This window comes from Protopterus annectens, chromosome 9.part0 (assembly GCF_019279795.1).
Source record: "Protopterus annectens isolate FY-2018-M chromosome 9.part0, PAN1.0, whole genome shotgun sequence".
Lineage (NCBI taxonomy): Eukaryota > Metazoa > Chordata > Ceratodontiformes > Protopteridae > Protopterus > Protopterus annectens.
Window position 1 is genome coordinate 1,460,133,194 of NC_056743.1, and position 20,141 is coordinate 1,460,153,334.

At 38.3% G+C, this 20,141-nt stretch overlaps 1 protein-coding gene across 5 annotated transcripts in view; it reads left to right on the forward strand.

Annotated features, from left to right (window-relative positions):
* The window catches only part of LOC122812119 (adhesion G protein-coupled receptor E2-like), a 1,702,710-nt gene that overhangs the window by 1,144,218 nt on the left and 538,351 nt on the right, over positions 1-20,141 (forward strand). For all 5 annotated transcript variants that reach the window (XM_044084406.1, XM_044084405.1, XM_044084408.1 and 2 more), the window contains one exon: positions 7,721-7,910. In XM_044084406.1, the coding sequence (XP_043940341.1) occupies positions 7,721-7,910 (190 nt within the window). The remainder of the gene's footprint in view (positions 1-7,720; positions 7,911-20,141) is intronic.

Consider the following 20,141-nt stretch of genomic DNA (forward strand, 5'->3'; position numbering starts at 1 on the left):
TTAGACTGAGGACAAGAGTTGTGGAGTGAGTTGGTGAAGATATTAAAGTGTAGAGGTCCAAGAATGGAACCTTGGGGAATACCAGTTCTTAACGAGAGGGGGTAGATAGTGCCGAGTCCCATCGTACTGACTGCAGCCTATCAGAAAGATAGCTAGAGAACCATGCAACTGTATCCGTGGAGAAGTTTAGGTCTACAAGTTTACTAAGTAGCAGAGTGTGTGAGACAGTGTCAAAAGCCTTAGAAAGGTCAAGGAATAGACAGGATATGAGCTTGTGATTATCTTTAGCCAGGGCTAAGGTGTTGAGAAATGATAGTAGAGCTGTGGTTGTACTATGCTTGGGACAGAAGGCATGCTGTGTTGGAGTGAGAAGTTTTTCTTGTAAGAGATAATGCATAACTTGTTTGTGTATACATTTCTCAAGGATTTTGGAGAGAGGGGAGAGGATAGTGATAGGTCTGAAATTAGATATTTCAGTGGCGTTGACTCCTTTATGAATGGGAAGAATGTAAAACTGCTTCCAGATAGAAGGAACTTTAGACTCAGAGATGGACCGATTGATTAGTATAGATACAGGCATAGCAAAGGAGTGTGCAGCAATCCAGAGAAATTAAGACTTGGCAGGGAAATGCATGGTGATAACAAAGTTTTATGCACGCAACTTTCCAAAATTATCAGTCAGGAAATCCTTCTATGTGGCACACCTCATCACTAAGAGCTTTTCATCCAGAAAAAAGGAGGTAATTGTCCCACTGTATTCATCCCTCATTAGACCCATTATAGAATACAATGCCCCATTTGGCATGTACCTCTCAAGACATCTGCAACAACTGGAAGGGCCACAGAAATACCTCACTAAAAGAATCACAGGCCTAAAGCAGATGACCTATGCTGACCACCTTAAAAAACTCCAGCTATACTCTGTCGCATATCGTCTACTCTGAGGCAATCTCTGCTTAACATACAAGGCCATGTCAAACCCAGAGCTGTTGGACTTGCTACACTTAAAGAAATCCCAATCCCTCAGAGCCACATGCTCCAGGGATCTAAACCTTGTCATCACAATAAACAAAACATGCTGGAGGGATAGATTCCTGACCCAGAGACTCCCCAGACTCTGGAATAGACTGCCCATACATGTCAAGCAGAGCACCTCTTTGGCCCTCTTTAAATGGAACCTTGATTACTGGATGGGAGAAAGGAAATTCACTCCAGGGATCACATCAGTCACCCTGCTAGACAGTGGTCCAGGGAAGTAAATAGTGTGGGAAGAAATAGCCAGGAAATTGTTATGGCTAGGCTTGTATAGAACCTAGCACCGATAGCCTAGTACCATCCTATGAACCTATGAACCTATGAACCTATAAGAAGGAATATTGTCTACTGATACAGAACATGGTTTGAGCTTTGAGAGCAGAGTTTTGATATAGTCAGTGGAGACAGGTTTGAGATAGAAGGAGTTTACTGAGATAGTGGTTGAGGGGTATATAGGGAGGTTTGAAGTGTTGTTTGAGAGGTTGGGGTTAAATAGTTTGGAAATGGATTCGATAAAGTAGGTGTTAATGATATTGGCAGTTTCTTCAGGTGACTTGTCAGGACATGGGTTTGGTGAAGTTGAGTTACCTGGATGTAGTACTTGGTTTATAGCATTCCAGATTTTTTTCGATAAAATGTTAATGTTTTTGGGGGATTATAATAAATGTCTTATTTGTCTTTGTTGATAAGGTTTTTTTGTCTGATTTCTAAGTTCTTTATACTTTAGGAGGTCAGCTGGAAGTTTGGTTTGTACCTGTGTTTTCCATGCCTTATCTCTGGATTTCATAAGGGTACAGGTGGTTTTAATTAGCCAGGGCGAAATGTTTGCCTTTAATTGAACTTTTCCTCACTGGGGCTAGAGAATTTAAACTTTTTAAGAAAGTTGAGTTGAAGGCATTTTCTGCTTTGTTGAGTGGGAGCTGAGTAAGGAAATTCCAGTTAATTCTAGAGAGGAGGGTTTTAAAAGTGTCTGGGTTAAAGGTTGAAAGTTTGTGGCAGGTAATAATCCAGTGTGATTTGGGGAGGTGGGTGATGTAGCACTTTTATAGGTGAGTGGTCATTCGGCATCAGGTAGAGTTTCAGGGCTATTTTTATTTGCTGTGGTTAGAAGCAAGTATCCACTCTATCAAGGCGCTTGAAGAGAATGAGAGTTATTAGTATGGTTAGGTTTGGAAATTAGTTGTGTAAATCCATGGAGGTGTATGTGTTGTGGAGGGTTTGGATTAGTAAGGTTATGCCAATTAATGTTTATGTCCCCAAGAAGGATGGTTTCATTAGGGAAATTTAGGGAAAGATATGACAGTATATTTTCCATTAAGGGGATGTTGCCCCCTGGTAGAATATATATGGCTACTACTGTGATGGTAGTAAAGTCAGTGGGTTTGAGGTTTACTATTAGTATTTCAGCAGGTGTAAAGGAGAGAATTGTTTTTTTAGGAAGGGAGTGAGGTAGTTAGAGAAAACTAAAGGAACACCTCCACCTTTTTTCTTTAAGTGATCTCGACGAAGTATATTATAACCTGGAGGAAGAATGTCTTTATCTCGGTTTTGAGGTTTAAGCCAAGTTTCTGTGACAGAGATAATGTCTGGGGTATGAAGAGATACCCAAGCATGAGACTGGCTTAGTTTGTTGAGCATACTTCGAGTATTGCTAGAATAGAAGGAGATTTTCTTTTTTGGTATGGATGGTTGATTAGAATTGGGGGTGATATTTTGTGGGGTGTTAGAAATAGTGGTAGGACCAGGGTTTGGGTGTATATCACCTGACAAGAGTAGAGTCCTTGGGAAGTCATAAGCTTTAATTTTTTGTGGGTAGTTGTGAAAGTATTTTGTTTTATACTTAGATGTACTATGGTTGAAATAAGGAGTTTTTATTTTAGGGAGTAGTATATTTATTGGAAGGATAGATGCAGAGATGAGTATGGATTGCTGAGGGTAAGAAAAGCAACTTTGGTGAGGGTAGATGGGGACTTTATGTATAAGGGCTAAGAGTGTGTGAGGTGATGTTATGTTGTGTAGGAGGAGCAGTGCAGGCAGAAGTATAACAGGAATGATTAATTCTGGCATGTTTGAAGAGGAGGAGAGGGCTTTAATAGGAAGAGTTGGTTGAAAGTTTCGGGAGGAGTTGTAAGGTAGGGAGAGAGTTTGTAGTGGGTGGTAGCTTGTGTAACAGGAAGGGGAGGGGAGGAGTTTGATAGATGGGAGGCACCTGTGGTTAGGTATAAAGGAAGTGATATGGGGGGGTTGGGTGGGAATGGGGGTGGGAGGGAAGTGAAATGAGCCCGAGCACAGCGAGGGTGAATGGAGCGGGACTACACCTGGAGCAAAGTACAAAAAAAAACAATCAGCCAGTACAATCCAGTGTCTGGGGAAGATAAACAGCCACATTTAAGGACAATTAGACAAGCTAGAGTCTAAAGAAAAAAAGTTATTTTCTTTTCTGTTTTTATTTTTCTTTAAAAACAGGGAGTGGCAAGTTCACTGAGAAGTAGGAAAATAATGTAGTTATGCCAGGGGTTTTAGAAAGGGCAGTAAATTAGGAGTCAATAGAGTACTATTTAAAAAGGAATGGAATATGTTATATGTGATTACACTATTAGGGATGCCTATGAAGCAAGGGCAGAAAAGCTAAGTCAAAAGACTGTGCCTTTCTACATCAGGTTTTTCCTCTGAAATTAGGCAGGAGTATCGGGAGGGAGGTGTGCAGGTTCAAGGTGGGGGACAGAGATAGAAACAAAGTAATGCAAAGTTGTGAGCCAGAAAAAATGAGCTAGGCCAGCTGCTAAGAAAACAGTCAGGGAAACCAAGCTCAGTCAATTCCAGGTCAGTGTAGTGCAGTATCTTCTTAATAACTACAAATCTTGGGCTACTAATCTCATACAGTGTGGTGAAAAGAACCACCACATCTATAGGGAAAAACAATTGAAGTATGAGCTGCAGGTACATATTTTCCAAGAAAAAGAAAGTAATTTTAAGTAATTGACCTAGGAGTATAATAGGAAGAGAAAAAAAATGGGGGGGGGGGCAGTAGTGTGCACGCTTACAGTAAAAGGCTATAGCAAAAAGTCTTCAGTTTAGAGGACAGATTAAATACAATTCTAACATACACTAGTGTAGCTGAAAGCACTTTAGTGTTCCACAGATGACCGTCTCACAGTGCAGGGCAACCAGGCAGCCTTTGGTTTATTGGAGGTTGGGCAAGACACAGAATAAAAGTTGTGCTGGGGAGACTGGAAATAAAAGGAAAAGGAGGTGAATATTAGGTCTGAAGTTTTAAATCACTCTGATTACCAAGTAACTAAGATAGAGGATGCAAGGGAGGTACAGCATACCTTGTAAGAAACAACACAATTCTATGAGCAACATAAAGTGCAAGGATAGCAGAGAATAAACACAAAAGGTAACTGCAGTTGATACCAAGATATTATAACATACACTACGCTATTATGTATTGTTATAAAGGTTATGATGAGAAAGCAGTAACTACTAAGATGCTACACACAATTTAGCATTCTCCACTAAAAGTCAGGAATAACAGTGGTATGCTACAGAAACACAAGTAAGTACTGACTTGCTACACACAATTTAGAATTCTCCAACTAAAAGTCAGGAATAACAGTGATGCTATGTAGAAACACAGAGTCACTTGTATCCCTCAGAGGTTACAGTACGTTCTGCTCTAATTGCCAAACACACCGGACAAACTGGAAAAACTAGAAAACACTGTGAGAACTCACCAAACACTCAGAAGCCCAAGTCTCAATTCCACTGAGAATGCAAAGTCCAACGCAGTGTAAATATAAATACAAATTTATTTAAAAAGTTTTAAATCAATAATAGAAGAAGCTACATCTGCTCTCATTGAAGGCACAAAAGAGACACCTTTGGCTAACAAATCTATTAACATTGTATCAAAAGAGTAGTCAGAAAAATTATAAATTTTAAAGTCCTTATTAGTGTTTGTCAATGTTTCACGTAGACTAGAATAAGGTACAGTTTCTATAACTAATGCATTTAAGTCTTCTTGTTCCTGGACCGAAGATTCGTCCTCCATCACGGGGTCAAACTTATGGAATTGATTTGCCATCATTATCAACAGGCTATTGACATTCTTCTTCTTGATACTTCTAAGCTTGATGATGCCATCAGGAATGATACAAATTTCCATAGATACAAGTTTGATTACAACCGCACCAAAGTCAGTCAAAGGTGTCTCTTTTGTGCCTTCAAGGAGAGCAGATGTAGCTTCTTCTATTATTGATTTAAAACTTTTTAAATAAATTTGTATTTATATTTACACTGCGTTGGACTTTGCATTCTCAGTGGAATTGAGACTTGGGCTTCGGAGTGTTTGGTGAGTTCTCACAGCGTTTTCTAGTTTTTCCAGTTTGTCTGGTGTGTTTGTTATGGAAAATGCTCCTGAGTCTCAGTCCGGTTCTAGTACTTCCAATGAGGCCGGAAATTTAACACAACTTATTGAGATTCTAACCGAAAATGTGAATGTACTATCAAACAGGTTGGACAGTGCTTTGGGATCACAGCCGAGGCTTGGATTTAGAGACTTTTCCAGCAGGTGTCTGTGGTTCAACACATTTAGGGGTCAGCGCTATTACTGCTTCCATGTTTCCAGCAGGCCATTTCCATCCCAGAGATGAGGGCTCTAAGCATGGACCTGACTCAGTTCTCCCGGAGACACAGCTTCCAGGTTCCTGTGTACCTCCCAGATTTGGAGCCAGGGGAACTCATGTGGTACTGACCATCGATTTCATATATGTACAGGTCCTTCCAGTCAAGGCACTACTTCTCTTTCTTCATGGTTAAATCGAGCATTTGAGTTTGGTAATTCATCAAAGTCAAATAAACCAGACTATAACACGAGTGTCTCTACAGACTTGCCTTCTAAATTAAATACATTTGATCAAAATCTCTTGAAACTAAGAAAATTACAAATGGAGGTGCATATTTTGGGGAATGCAAACGAGCCAACATAATCCCCAAAGGCTTTAGATCCTGGCAGTATCCAACTGCCCTCCAGGACGGGACTGCTTTCCATAGAGACTTGATAAAACTATTCGACCGTCACGGGGTCGAAGTTATGGAATTTATTTGCCATCATTATCAGCAGGCTATTGACATTCTTCTTCTTGATACTTCTAAGCTTGATGATGCCATCAGGAATGATACAAATTTCCATAGATACAAGTTTGATTATGAACGCACCCTCCATTGAATAGACCAACACATTTTAAAATTAACTTCTACTAAGATAAAGAAGTTAAACAGGGATATCGAAGAGTATAAATGTGGTACAGCATATCCCAACCTCCTCCATCCCAAGGCAATTTTTTGGCTCACATGCCTTGGGTGGTTGAAAACCGCCAGCCTCTTGAAGCTTGCTTTGTTTCAACTGATCATTCTGACTCAACCATTGTCTCGAATTCCCCAAGTATTGAAGACTTTTCTAACAGTAGTGATCAGAGAGCAGCCTCAACCTCACTACTTCACCTGGTGGGGCAGAGGGAGGCAACCTTTTTCATGTCCTGACCTCCTCTCCGCCTTCGGACCAAGTTCGGAGGATGAATCTTCGGTCCAGGAACAAGAAGACTTAAATGTACTAGTTATAGAAACTGTACCTTATTCTAGTCTGCGTGAAACATTGACAAACACTAATAAGGACTTCAAAATTTATATTTTTTCTGAATACTCTTTTGACACAATATTAATAGATTTGTTAGCCAAAGGTGTCTCTTTTGTGCCTTCAAGGAGAGCAGATGTAGCTTCTTCTATTATTGATTTAAAACTTTTTAAATACATTTGTATTTATATTTACACTGTGTTGGACTTTGCATTCTCAGTGGAATGGAGACTTGGGCTTCGGAGTGTTTGGTGAGTTCTAATTGCCAAACAGGTTACTGATCTAAAAGTAGACAAGCAGGTGACAATATTCACATTAGTGAATAAAGCAGCTTTTGTACCTGTTATTTAAAGCCACAATATGCTATAAATACAATTCTATACTGGCATAACAAAAACACTCATATGCAGGGCAAATAGACTAAAGAAAAAAAAACAAAAATGCTTTTGAAATACAAGTCCAGAAAACAAGTGACCAAATAGAGCTGTTACCAACCAAAAATATGGATGAAAAAAAAAACACCATTATGTTGTCGTACTAGTTTTCATTATGCGCCTATATTTAAATTCATTTTTGCAAAATAATAATTTTGTATCTCCTTACCTCTTGTAATGTCATGATTGTTTTAATAATTGATATGCAGTCTGTACTATTTCACATTGTAAGCATCGTACCTTCCTCCCATCCTACCGCCTAACTGACATTTCAGCTTGGGGGTAATAAAGACAGGTCTTTTGGTGCACAAACTGAAAAAAATGAAGCCTGGATTTGAAGACAGGGAACAAGCTTAATAAAACCAAGGTGTATTTTCTTCTGTTATCAAGTCCTAGAAAAAGTTCCTTAATTTGAAAGAGCCTTAACAAGGATATGCATATTTTGTAAAGTCTTAATTTCTCCCATACATTTAGAGAAAAAGCTGAATTCTGTACAGCTTAATAGGCAATATAATAGATGGATTATGATTTTATACACTGGCTTTTATATATGACAGTACAATGGGAGATAATATCCATTGCTCTGACAATGTTTGTATATGCATTTATTTTTCAGATGAAAGTTGACAGAATATTCACAGTTGGACTGAATAATGGAAGTGCCGAGACACAGAGAGAAGAACAGCAAAAAGAAATAACATCACTGCTACAGGAGGTGGAAAAATCTGTTTTGGATGATGTATTGAATGCATTGAAATCAAATGGAACACAGGGAGAAACAATATTCCATAATACAGAGGAAACAGGTAAACTATATATTGTAATAGCAATTTTCCACAAAAAATGTTACTTTAAAATTCAATTTTGTCTTATTCAGTAGCTCTGCAAATCATTTGCTTTTGATGATAAAATGATTCTGTTCTATAAATATATAACATATTAACTGAATTTATAATATTTTAGAAATATTTCTTAATACAATGCAGCCGTTTTGAGATTCTATTTATTTTAAATCAGATGACTTGTCAAGTGCATATGGCACACAATGGGTTTTTCCAGGGCTACTCAAGACAGTTAATAAAAGTACAAAATGTTTAGTACAATGCATTATATTTTACAATATGAGACAAGATAGTACAGTACAATAAAAAAATCATACCACAGAATATAGGAAATGATACATAAAATGTAGGTGCATTCTGTACAAATTATAATAGCAATTTATAAAAAAGAGAAACAGCAATCGTGTTCAGATATCAGTAAAGGCTCTACCTCAGAATATCTAACATACAATTGTTAAAATGCAAAACCCTGAACAAAAGTCAAGGAGAAATTGAAGAAAACTGCATATTTGGTGAAGTATGTGCTAGAATTGTGTTTGCAGTCAAGAAACATGGACTTAAAAATGCTGAGACGTATTGTAGTTGAAATGAAATAGAGATTTTGAAACATAGACTAAGGGGAATATTGCAAGAATTTATAGTTTTGGACTAAGTATATATTCCCCATATTCACCCTTTATTTCTGCTAGAATTGCAAATACGGTTGGTGCAATGCCAATGGGTAACCTAAAATGAGAGAGAAAAAAGCATGAGACATTAAACCTGCTACATATCTCCCTTTTCTGAGAAGAGATAGAAAAAAAACATTTAAAAAAGGCTCTTGCAAAGAATTCAAGGCTATCTTTCCTATACCTGAAAGACTGAACACAAATACTAAAATTCAAACAATTAAATGTAAAACTAAACTACACATACAGTGATTTTGCAAGGGGCCAAGCCCAATTCCAAATCCAGAATGACAACATGTAGGAGAAAGAAGAAACCTACCTATTAAAGGAAATTACTGCAAGAGCACATTAAAACTCACAGTGGCAAGGACCTCCAACCAATACGAAAGCACCAAATACAAGAAAACTAAACCAAAAAGCAAACCTAACCTATCCACAACCACCTATTAACTACAATCCAAACAAACATATAAATACACAAACAGAAAGGTGATTTGAAACTATTGTTTTCATTTATCATTTTCTATCTACATTTGCTGATTTCTAAGTGCCACTAAAAGCTTAATGTGCCTTTAAACATTATATGTGTGTGTGTGTGTGTGTGTGTGTGTGTGTGTGTGTATATATATATATATATATACACACACACACACACACACACACACACACACACACACAAACACACACACAGAGGGTTAGTACTTATAGGTTCATAGGTTCATAGGTTCATACTAGGCTATCTGCCCGAGGGCATTTACAAGCCTAGCCCATAGTTTTGTGGCTTACGCCACCCCTTTAGTATGGGGAACTATACCCATTATTTTGCTGTGCCTCTGTTGAGCAGTGACACTGAGGTAATCCCTGGGGTATATCTGCGATGTCCCATCCATTGGTCAAGATTTCTCTTGAACAAGGCCAGCGAGGTGCTCTGCCTCACATATACCGGGATTTTATTCCACAGCATAGGGAGTCTTTGGGTGATGAATCTATCCTCCAGCACGCCCTATTAATAGCCGTGTCGAGGTTTAAGTCTCCCGCCCTTGTGGCTCTGACGGATCTAGATTTTTGAGGTGAAGCATATTCATCAAATCTGGGTTTGACATGGCCTTGTATGTTAGGCAAAGGTCACCTCTGAGCAAGCGACTGAATAGAGCTGGAGTTCTTTCAGTCGGGCAGCATAGGACAGATGTTTGAGACCCTTTATCCTTTTGGTGAGGAACTTTGTGGCCTCTCCAGCTGCTGCAAGTGTCGGGTCAGATACATTCGAATGGGGCATTGTACTCAATCATTGGTCTGATGAGTGATGAGTATAGGAGACTATGACCTCCCTTGATCTAGATGAGAATCCCTTCATGATAAGGTGGGCAATGTAGAAGGTCTTCCTAACTACTTTAGCTACATGGGTGTCGAATGACAGACTACTATCAACCTGGGTCCCCAGGTCCCTGATAACTTCTTCTGTAATCAGTGGATTGCCACCTATTTGGTAGCTAGGGGTAACCTTGTTTTTCCCGAAGGGTATGACTATGCATTTTTTGGCATTTAACTTTAGGCCATGGCTCTGGCACCAGTTATCCATTTCTGTGAGACCCTTCTGAAGTATATCTGTGTCAGATGTGTTTTCTACTATGGCGCCCAGTTTGCAGTCATCTGCAAACTTTGTCAGCCATAACCCTCCTGTGTTTGCTTGTACTTCGGAAAAGTAGATGCCAAACAAGAGTGGGCCCAGGACTGAGCCCTGTGGTACACCACTTGTGACAGGCTTTGAGTCTGACATGGCGCCAGCAACTCTGACCCTGTGGGTTCTGTCACTCAGCCAGTTTGCAACCCATCTTGTGATGTATGGGTTAACATTTAAGCTGATGAGTTTTTCAATGATACCCGAGTGGGGTATTGTATCAAAGGCCTTCGCCAGATCGAGGTAGGCTGTATGGACTGCCATTCCCTCATCAATGGCTTTGGTGACTGTTTCAAAAGTCAACCAAGTTTAGAAGGCATGATCTGCCTTTGACAAAGCCAAACTGGGATGGATCCAAAGTCTGCAAATTCCCTATGTCTTTATTTATGAGGTCCATTATGATCCTCTCCATGGCTTTGCAGATAAGGCTTGTCAAGCTAATGGGCGGTAATTTCCAGGGTCGGTGGAGGCACCGCCTTTGTGAAGTGGGACCACAGTTGCAGTGCGCCACTCCTGGAGACGTATCCAGAGGAAAGACTATGATTAAACAGCTGTCCTAGCTGTGGGTTTAATTCCTCGTTGAGTTCGTGGAGCACACAGCCGGGGACACCATCAGGTCCCATGGATGCTGTGTTTTTGCTTTGGAGAGAGCAGTTCTCACTTGGGCGTTGGAGATGTTTGGGGGCTGCAATCACTTGGTATAGATATCTCTCCTTTGGGGGGAGGGGAGAAGTTTGCACTGAACCTGTCAGCCAGTATGTTGGCAATGTCTGTAGGATCAGTAATCTTCACATCATTTTGAACTAGTTCTGAGCATATCTGGGAGTTTCCTCCCAGGTTTCTAACATAGCTAAAGAAGGCCTTATGATTGTCTTTTTGAGTCTTTAGCTATTTTTCTCTCAAAATTTGCTTTGGATGATTTTATGAGAGCTCTTAGTTTTTACTTATAGTGATCAAGGGTGTCTTACCTTTTAAGGATTTTGCTCTATCTTGTAGTAGCTTCCTCCTTTGTTGTAGAGTTTGTTTATGGCTGGGGTCCACCAGAGTGGACGCTTGCCTTTGGTACAAAGAGTCTTTGTTTTGCTTGGGATTGCCTTATCCATGCAGTCCTGCAGGTGCTGGTAGAAGGCATTTGTAAGTGATTCAGCGGCTTGAGTACTGTTTTCCGTCGGCTCGGGGCCTTAAAGGAGACCACACTAGTCTTTAGAAGTGTGAAGTCGGCTTTCAGAAGTTTTTACTGTGGTCTTTTTATTTCAGGTGGGGTGGGATGAGGACCTCCAGCGAGATTAGTTTGTGATCTGATCTCACCAGTGAGGGGTATACTTCCGTGTTGAACATTGTGCTCCCATGTTCGTGATGATGAGATCAAGTATGTTTTCTCCTCTTGTGGGATGGTGACTAGTTGTTCCATGGCATTTGAGTTTATGAATTCCAGGAACTTTTGGGCTAGGGTGTTTGGGCTTGAGTAGTGTTCCCAGTCTATATTAGGGTAATTGAAGTCACCTAGTATGATGGTGTTTGGTGATACATTTATCCTCTAGTGTTTTCAGGAAGGCCATGTGAGGTTCCTGAGTTTGTGAGGGTGGCCTGTAACATGCTACAATTTGCAGAGCAGTCTTGCCTATGGTTAATTGCACCTGGATGGTCTCCGATGCATCGTGCATTGCCACCAGTCTTGAGGTGTGGATGTCTTTGATGAATATGGATACCCCCCCTCCTTTCTTGGTATTGTCCGGATTTTGGGGCCGGAACGCATGATAAGAGGTAAAACCTGATAGTGCTGGGGTGCTCTCAGGAGCCTTGAACCAGGTTTCTGTCACTGCACAGACATTGATGTTCTCCATACTGAGAAGGGCCTCGAGTGCGTGCATTTTGAGATTTAGACTTCTGGCATTGAGCAGCATTACCCTTAGTTTTTTCCTTTTTGTGTTCTAGGGTGGTAGGTTTAGAATTTGAGCCTTGCCTAAAATGGCACTATGGGGTGGCAAGAGCCTTTGCCAATATCCGAATCCCAGGGTGACAGGTGCAAGCCGCCCCTTGAAGCAGCGTGGCTTGTCCAGCATGTCATCCCAGGCAGACAGACATTGATCCCCTTTGAATGACACCAGAGTTTAAGCCAATTGTTAAAGCTGATCATCTTATCTCTGTATTGTGGCATCATTCTTGGTGAAGGTAGGATACTGCTCAAGGTCAGGGTCATACCTGCCTGGGCTACATAATCAGAGAGCTCCTCAATGTCTCTTTCATGTAGTCCAAGGAGGTACGCCTCAGGTCGTTTACACCAGCGTGGACAATGACTGAGTCATATTTGTACCTGCTGTTGAGAGACCTGAGTGCTTGCGTTATGTGGCGGATTCTAGCGCCCAACAGGCAGCTTACTGTGACCTTCTCCTTACTCAGTCTGGTGAGCGGACGCCAGTGTGTCTGACTATGGAGTCACCAATGACTAGTGTGTCTGGCATTGTGTTTGGCCTTAAGGGCTGTGACTGTTTGACACTCTGACTGTGAGGTCTATGTGTTGCAGGTGTTGTGTTCTGAGTGGTGGTTGTTTGGGTGTCTGCTTTGGTGGCCTCTGCTGTTTTGGTAGATTTTGATCAGAGCCGAGTATGTCTTTGTGTGTTTATGTGTATGATTTGAGGTTGTGATGGTACTATGTGAGACTGGGTCTATAGTGTGTGTGGTAACCTTCTCCTCCTGACTGGTCTTGCCAGTCCTATGTTGAGAGAGCTCAGCCTCCAGTTTGGCTGTATAGTTGCATCTCTCGCATGTATTTGTGTTTTGTGGGAAAAGGAGAGGGTTGTCTGTGTACATGAGGCAATTGTAACATTGCCTCAATATTCCCAGGTTCACCAGCTGAGCAGGAGAGGACACTAGCAACTGATCCTCGACATGCTAGAAGGACTAGACAAAAAACTTTAAAAGAGATTCCGGGGACGGAGTGACCGAGAAATGGGGGTTTGCCTTTTGGGGTGCTATCTATAAGAGTGCCGTATCAAGGTAATAAGTACTGTAGGAGCAAGTGCTAGGTTTAACAGATAGAGAAAAGTCTACTTGGAGTCAAGTAGAGATGATCTTTTTAGGTATTAGAGAAAGTGCTAGTAACAGGGATGCTTAAAGGTAAGATTGAAAAGAATGCACTCTGCAGTGTGCACTAGAGAAGTTAGATATGAAAGTAGGTAACTTGAGTTTTACCTGTTTAAAAAGTTAAGGTTTAGTGGAGAGTTACTATTCTTAAAACAGCAAGATGGACTGAAAGGCGTGGTTACTTTTGTATTTTGGTACTATGAAATACTGTAGGATGGCCAATAAATTTAAATAATTGAAGGGGTGGGATTTCAAAAGTGATGGTTTTGTGATTACTCACATAAGCCAGTGAAAGTAGAGAGAAATGAGATATATGGTCAGATTAACATAAGAGGCGGGCAACTAGAAAGACAGTGGTATTTAACAAGACAACTTAAATGGGTGGGAGGAGGGGAAAAATTCTGCCTGACTCAGAACAGAGAGAGCTGTGGTCTCTTTTGAAGTTTTAATATGCTGTTAAACAGAATGCAAGCAAAACACAAGGTAAAGAAAACAAACTACAGTATTCAAAATATAGAAAGGCAATACAGAAATACAAAAAATAACAGCAAACTAACCTTTCCTTCACAGCAAAGTGTAGCAGAGTCTGGATGAGCCTTTCTGGTAAAGCTCTGAAATGTTTTAGTTTACTCCTTAAATAGAAATTTTAGTTCCTAGCTCCACCCCTCTGTTAACAAGTGATTAACCTTAAGTGACCTTTTCTGTCTTATGAATGAGTCCTTAATTAATCAGTTCTTATTTCTGCCTGACTAGAGCTGTGGTCTCTTTTGAAGTTTTAATATGCTGTTAAACAGAATGCAAGCAAAACACAAGGTAAAGAAAACAAACTACAGTATTCAAAATATAGAAAGGCAATACAGAAATACAAAAATAACAGCAAACTAACCTTTCCTTCACAGCAAAGTGTAGCAGAGTCTGGATGAGCCTTTCTGGTAAAGCTCTGAAATGTTTTAGTTTACTCCTTAAATAGAAATTTTAGTTCCTAGCTCCACCCTCTGTTAACAAGTGATTAACCTTAAGTGACCTTTTCTGTCTTATGAATGAGTCCTTAATTAATCAGTTCTTATTTCTGCCTGACTCAGAACAGAGAGAGCTGTGGTCTCTTTTGAAGTTTTAATATGCTGTTAAACAGAATGCAAGCAAAACACAAGGTAAAGAAAACAAACTACAGTATTCAAAATATAGAAAGGCAATACAGAAATACAAAAACTAACAGCAAACTAACCTTTCCTTCACAGCAAAGTGTAGCAGAGTCTGGATGAGTCTTTCTGGTAAAGCTCTGAAATGTTTTAGTTTACTCCTTAAATAGAAATTTTAGTTCCTAGCTCCACCCCCTCTGTTAACAAGTGATTAACCTTAAGTGACCTTTTCTGTCTTATGAATGAGTCCTTAATTAATCAGTTCTTATTTCTGCCTGACTCAGAACAGAGAGAGCTGTGGTCTCTTTTGAAGTTTTAATATGCTGTTAAACAGAATGCAAGCAAAACACAAGGTAAAGAAAACAAACTACAGTATTCAAAATATAGAAAGGCAATACAGAAATACAAAAAATAACAGCAAACTAACCTTTCCTTCACAGCAAAGTGTAGCAGAGTCTGGATGAGCCTTTCTGGTAAAGCTCTGAAATGTTTTAGTTTACTCCTTAAATAGAAATTTTAGTTCCTAGCTCCACCCCTCTGTTAACAAGTGATTAACCTTAAGTGACCTTTTCTGTCTTATGAATGAGTCCTTAATTAATCAGTTCTTATTTCAGCCTGACTCAGAACAGAGAGAGCTGTGGTCTCTTTTGAAGTTTTAATATGCTGTTAAACAGAATGCAAGCAAAACACAAGGTAAAGAAAACAAACTACAGTATTCAAAATATAGAAAGGCAATACAGAAATACAAAAATAACAGCAAACTAACCTTTCCTTCACAGCAAAGTGTAGCAGAGTCTGGATGAGCCTTTCTGGTAAAGCTCTGAAATGTTTTAGTTTACTCCTTAAATAGAAATTTTAGTTCCTAGCTCCACCCTCTGTTAACAAGTGATTAACCTTAAGTGACCTTTTCTGTCTTATGAATGAGTCCTTAATTAATCAGTTCTTATTTCTGCCTGACTCAGAACAGAGAGAGCTGTGGTCTCTTTTGAAGTTTTAATATGCTGTTAAACAGAATGCAAGCAAAACACAAGGTAAAGAAAACAAACTACAGTATTCAAAATATAGAAAGGCAATACAGAAATACAAAAATAACAGCAAACTAACCTTTCCTTCACAGCAAAGTGTAGCAGAGTCTGGATGAGCCTTTCTGGTAAAGCTCTGAAATGTTTTAGTTTACTCCTTAAATAGAAATTTCCTAGCTCCACCCCTCTGTTAACAAGTGATTAACCTTAAGTGACCTTTTCTGTCTTATGAATGAGTCCTTAATTAATCAGTTCTTATTTCTGCCTGACTCAGAACAGAGAGAGCTGTGGTCTCTTTTGAAGTTTTAATATGCTGTTAAACAGAATGCAAGCAAAACACAAGGTAAAGAAAACAAACTACAGTATTCAAAATATAGAAAGGCAATACAGAAATACAAAAATAACAGCAAACTAACCTTTCCTTCACAGCAAAGTGTAGCAGAGTCTGGATGAGCCTTTCTGGTAAAGCTCTGAAATGTTTTAGTTTACTCCTTAAATAGAAATTTTAGTTCCTAGCTCCACCCCCTCTGTTAACAAGTGATTAACCTTAAGTGACCTTTTCTGTCTTATGAATGAGTCCTTAATTAATCAGTTCTTATTTCTGCCTGACTCAGAACAGAGAGAGCTGTGGTCTCTTTTGAAGTTTTAATATGCTGTTAAACAGAATGCAAGCAAAACACAAGGTAAAGAAAACAAACTACAGTATTCAAAATATAGAAAGGCAATACAGAAATACAAAAAATAACAGCAAACTAACCTTTCCTTCACAGCAAAGTGTAGCAGAGTCTGGATGAGCCTTTCTGGTAAAGCTTTTTGGTGAAATGATCAAAAGTCAACATCTGTTGGGTCAACATGCTTTAGTCGAAAAAAAAAAAAACAGATGGTAGACAGGTTTGCGAGACTGACAATATCAGGGTTGGGGAATATGCCTTTTCCCTGAGGATTGTGTGATCTTGGAGTTAGGATATATAATAAGCAGGGGGTGGGTAGGATGCAGCCCGCCCCCCCTGCAAAAACATTTGCTTATTAGTTTGCATGCTCCAAGATTAGTCATCAGAACATGAGCAATAGCCTGTTGATATTATGTTGTCAACATTGGATGTCATCCGTTTGATATAGGGCACTAATATATAAATATATATATATATATATATATATATATATATATATATATATATATATATATATATATATATATATATATATATATATATATATATATATATATATATATATATATATATATATATGTATAGTTTTAGAGCAAGTAGCAGAAAAAAATGGTTATAAGTGGAAATAAACACCATTCTTGTGTAACGTGAGAAAAATAAACATGACTAGTATTTTTGGATATTCAACATACAAAAAATTATAGTTCCAATATCAAAACACTGTTGTACAATGAATCCAGAATGGTGTCAGCTGTCTTTTTATAGATTTTAAAATATACAGAAGGATCTATTAAATCATTTTTTCATTCATAAACAGATTGATCATGTTTTTATTCTAATGCATAGTATTCATTACCATGATCTCTTATCCTTTATAGGCCATCATAATCCTAATATTTTCATATCTTTATCCTCAATCAGCTCATTCAAAGCTGCTCCTTCTTTGGAGCTTAATTGTATATATATATATATATATATATATATATATATATATATATAGTTTCACTTCATAATCTCAAATTGCTGAAATCTCAAATTTCAACATTTCCAGACCATGAAGCTGAAATTGCAGAATGCCGAAAGTGTATAAGAGCGAATTTGAATATCCCGAATCTGGGCTTATGCATTTCCAGTACATTACGTGATGTGTCTGTTTGGGATGGTGTTCGGAATGTCAGGTAAGTGAGCGTATGTGAGTGTTATTCTGACTTGTATGTGTGGGTTAGGTTAGGGAGGTGTACGTTGAGATGTGAGTGTTAGATGTGTTGGTGTGTGTGTGTGTGTGTGTGTGTGTGTGTGTGTGTGTGTGTGTGTGTGTGTGTGTGTGTGTGTGTGTGTGTGCATGCGTGCAAGGGACTGTACAATGTCTGTTTGTGATTGTCTTCTTTTTTTCTGTTTGTGTGATATCAGAGTTGGCATATATAAGTAGGGGTGGTGTAGGGGGTGCAGCCCCCCACGTGGAGGGTGCATGGTAGCTTGCCCCCCTGCATTTCTGTATTGTAGGTGTGTGCCTGTGTGGTGGATTGGTGTGTTTATTTGTTTTGTGGTGTGGGTGTTGTGGTTTGTGTGTGGTGTGGTTTGTGCTTTATGTTCAATGTTCTGGTTTCAGCTTTGTAAGTGTCGGTGTTGTAATGGTTTCGACTTCATGGTCTCGAAATGCCAAAATTCAAGATTTCAGCAATTCAAGATTATGAAGTGAAACCACATATATATATATATATATATATATATATATATATATATATATATATATATATATATATATATATATATATATATATATATATATATATATATATGGGTCCCCTTCAGATGATTGACTTTCATATGGGCGAGACCTTATGATCGATCTTTCAAAAGCTCGACCGATCTGAATGGAGATCTTCATACAGTGCGAAATGGGAAGATTTCCAGTTACCACAATGTAGTGCGATCTCAGAGCTGGTTTATTTAAGTAGCAGGGGGTGTAGGGGGCGCGGCGGGGCTTGCCCCCCTGCTAAACAAAGTTAGTGATTTTTTATTTTGTGTTATGGTGTTCACTTTACATGGGCGATGTTTCAAATGTTTGATCATATGGTCTCGGCCATATGAAAGTCGAACATTTGAGCTGTCGATCATGTAAAGTAGACCCTTATATATATATATATATATATATATATATATATATATATATATATATATATATATATAAAAATTAAATATAGAAAGCACACCAGCAGTCCATGGCAAGGACTAGTAAATAAATTTAATGAATAAAATAGTGCAGGAAAACAAAGATTTGCATGTAGCTTCTTCAGATCTAACAAATAACCCAGAAACACATGATGTTTAAATAACAGCTCATTATACAAAGAATCCAATCCCATAAAATGCATCATCAAGTTGCTATGGTATAATTAGTAGCATACAATTACCAATACTCATGTGCAATGTATATACATCTCCTGAACATATTATCAAATGCATAGCAAATATAAATATGTAGACTAACACGAAGCAAAACTGACATAACTATGTATAAATTCATTAAATTCAACTAAAATAAATTGTTATAAAAATCACCAATTGTTAAAAACCAAGAAAGTATACCATAGTATACACTAAGTACAAACAAAACCTAAAAAGGCCTCTTGGGCATATGTACCACTACCACAGACTATCAAGTTAAGTGTACAGGGAAAGGAAATCTATGTGCCTCCAATACATGGACCCTATACAACTGATATAATGAGGTACGTTACAGAGAGTGAAATGTATAAATGTAATCTAGAATATTACTTCTTAAGTGGCCTGGCTTTAAGTGCAGGTTGCACCGAAACATGTTCATTGAGTCCAGGTGGACAATGTGCTCCTAGTCTAAACATCCATCTCATCTCTGCTTGATAGGGTCTGTTTATTAAATCATCCATTCTAGCATCCATTCCTACAACATACATGTGCATTGCCTGGAATCTGCATATGCTTGGCTATCGTATTGTATGTCATACCTTTTCGTGCACAGTATATATGATTACGTATTCGCTCCCTCAAGCTTCTGTTCATTTTGCCAACATAGAAGCTTTGGCATGCTGTACAGTTTGCTAAATATACCAAGTCCCTAGTATTGCAGTTTGCTTTCGGAAGGTGTGTAAATAATTTATTACTAGTAGGGTGTGTAAATGTATATGATTCATCTATAAAATTACAGTATGAACATCTGTCACATTTAGTAGTGTGTTGTTCTATATTAGTAACTGATACTCCACTGGTAAGTTTCATAAAGCATAACCACTGGCATATAGATTTCTTATTTTTATATCCAAATCTGGGTCTATTGTCCTTAATGGAGGTTTTTAACAATTTATGATTTTTATAACAATTTATTTTAGGTGAATTTAATGAATTTATACATAGTTATGTCATTTATGCTTCGTGTTAGTCTACATATTTATATTTGCTATGCATTTGATAATATGTTCAGGAGATGTATATACATTGCACATGAGTATTGGTAATTGTATGCTATTAATTACACCATAGCAACTTGATGATGCATTTTATGGGGTTGGATTCTTTGTATAATGAGCTGTTATTTAAACATCATGTGTTTCTGGGTTATTTGTTAGATCTGATCAAGCTACATGCGAAAGCTTGTTTTTCCTGCACTATTTTATTCATTAAATTTATTACTAATCCTTGCCGTGGCATGCTGGTGTGCTTTACATATTTAATTCATTTACCTGTTTACACAGCAGTGGTTTTATCTCACTTGCAACGTCTTTCAATTGGACTGATTATGTATATATATATATATATATATATATATATATATATATATATATATATATGTATAATTTTTCTACATTTATATCTTTATATAAATATAAAGAGAGAGAGAGAGGCTGAAAGAGAGTTTTTCTCTTCTTTTGCTCCACAGTTATGCAACATATTAGG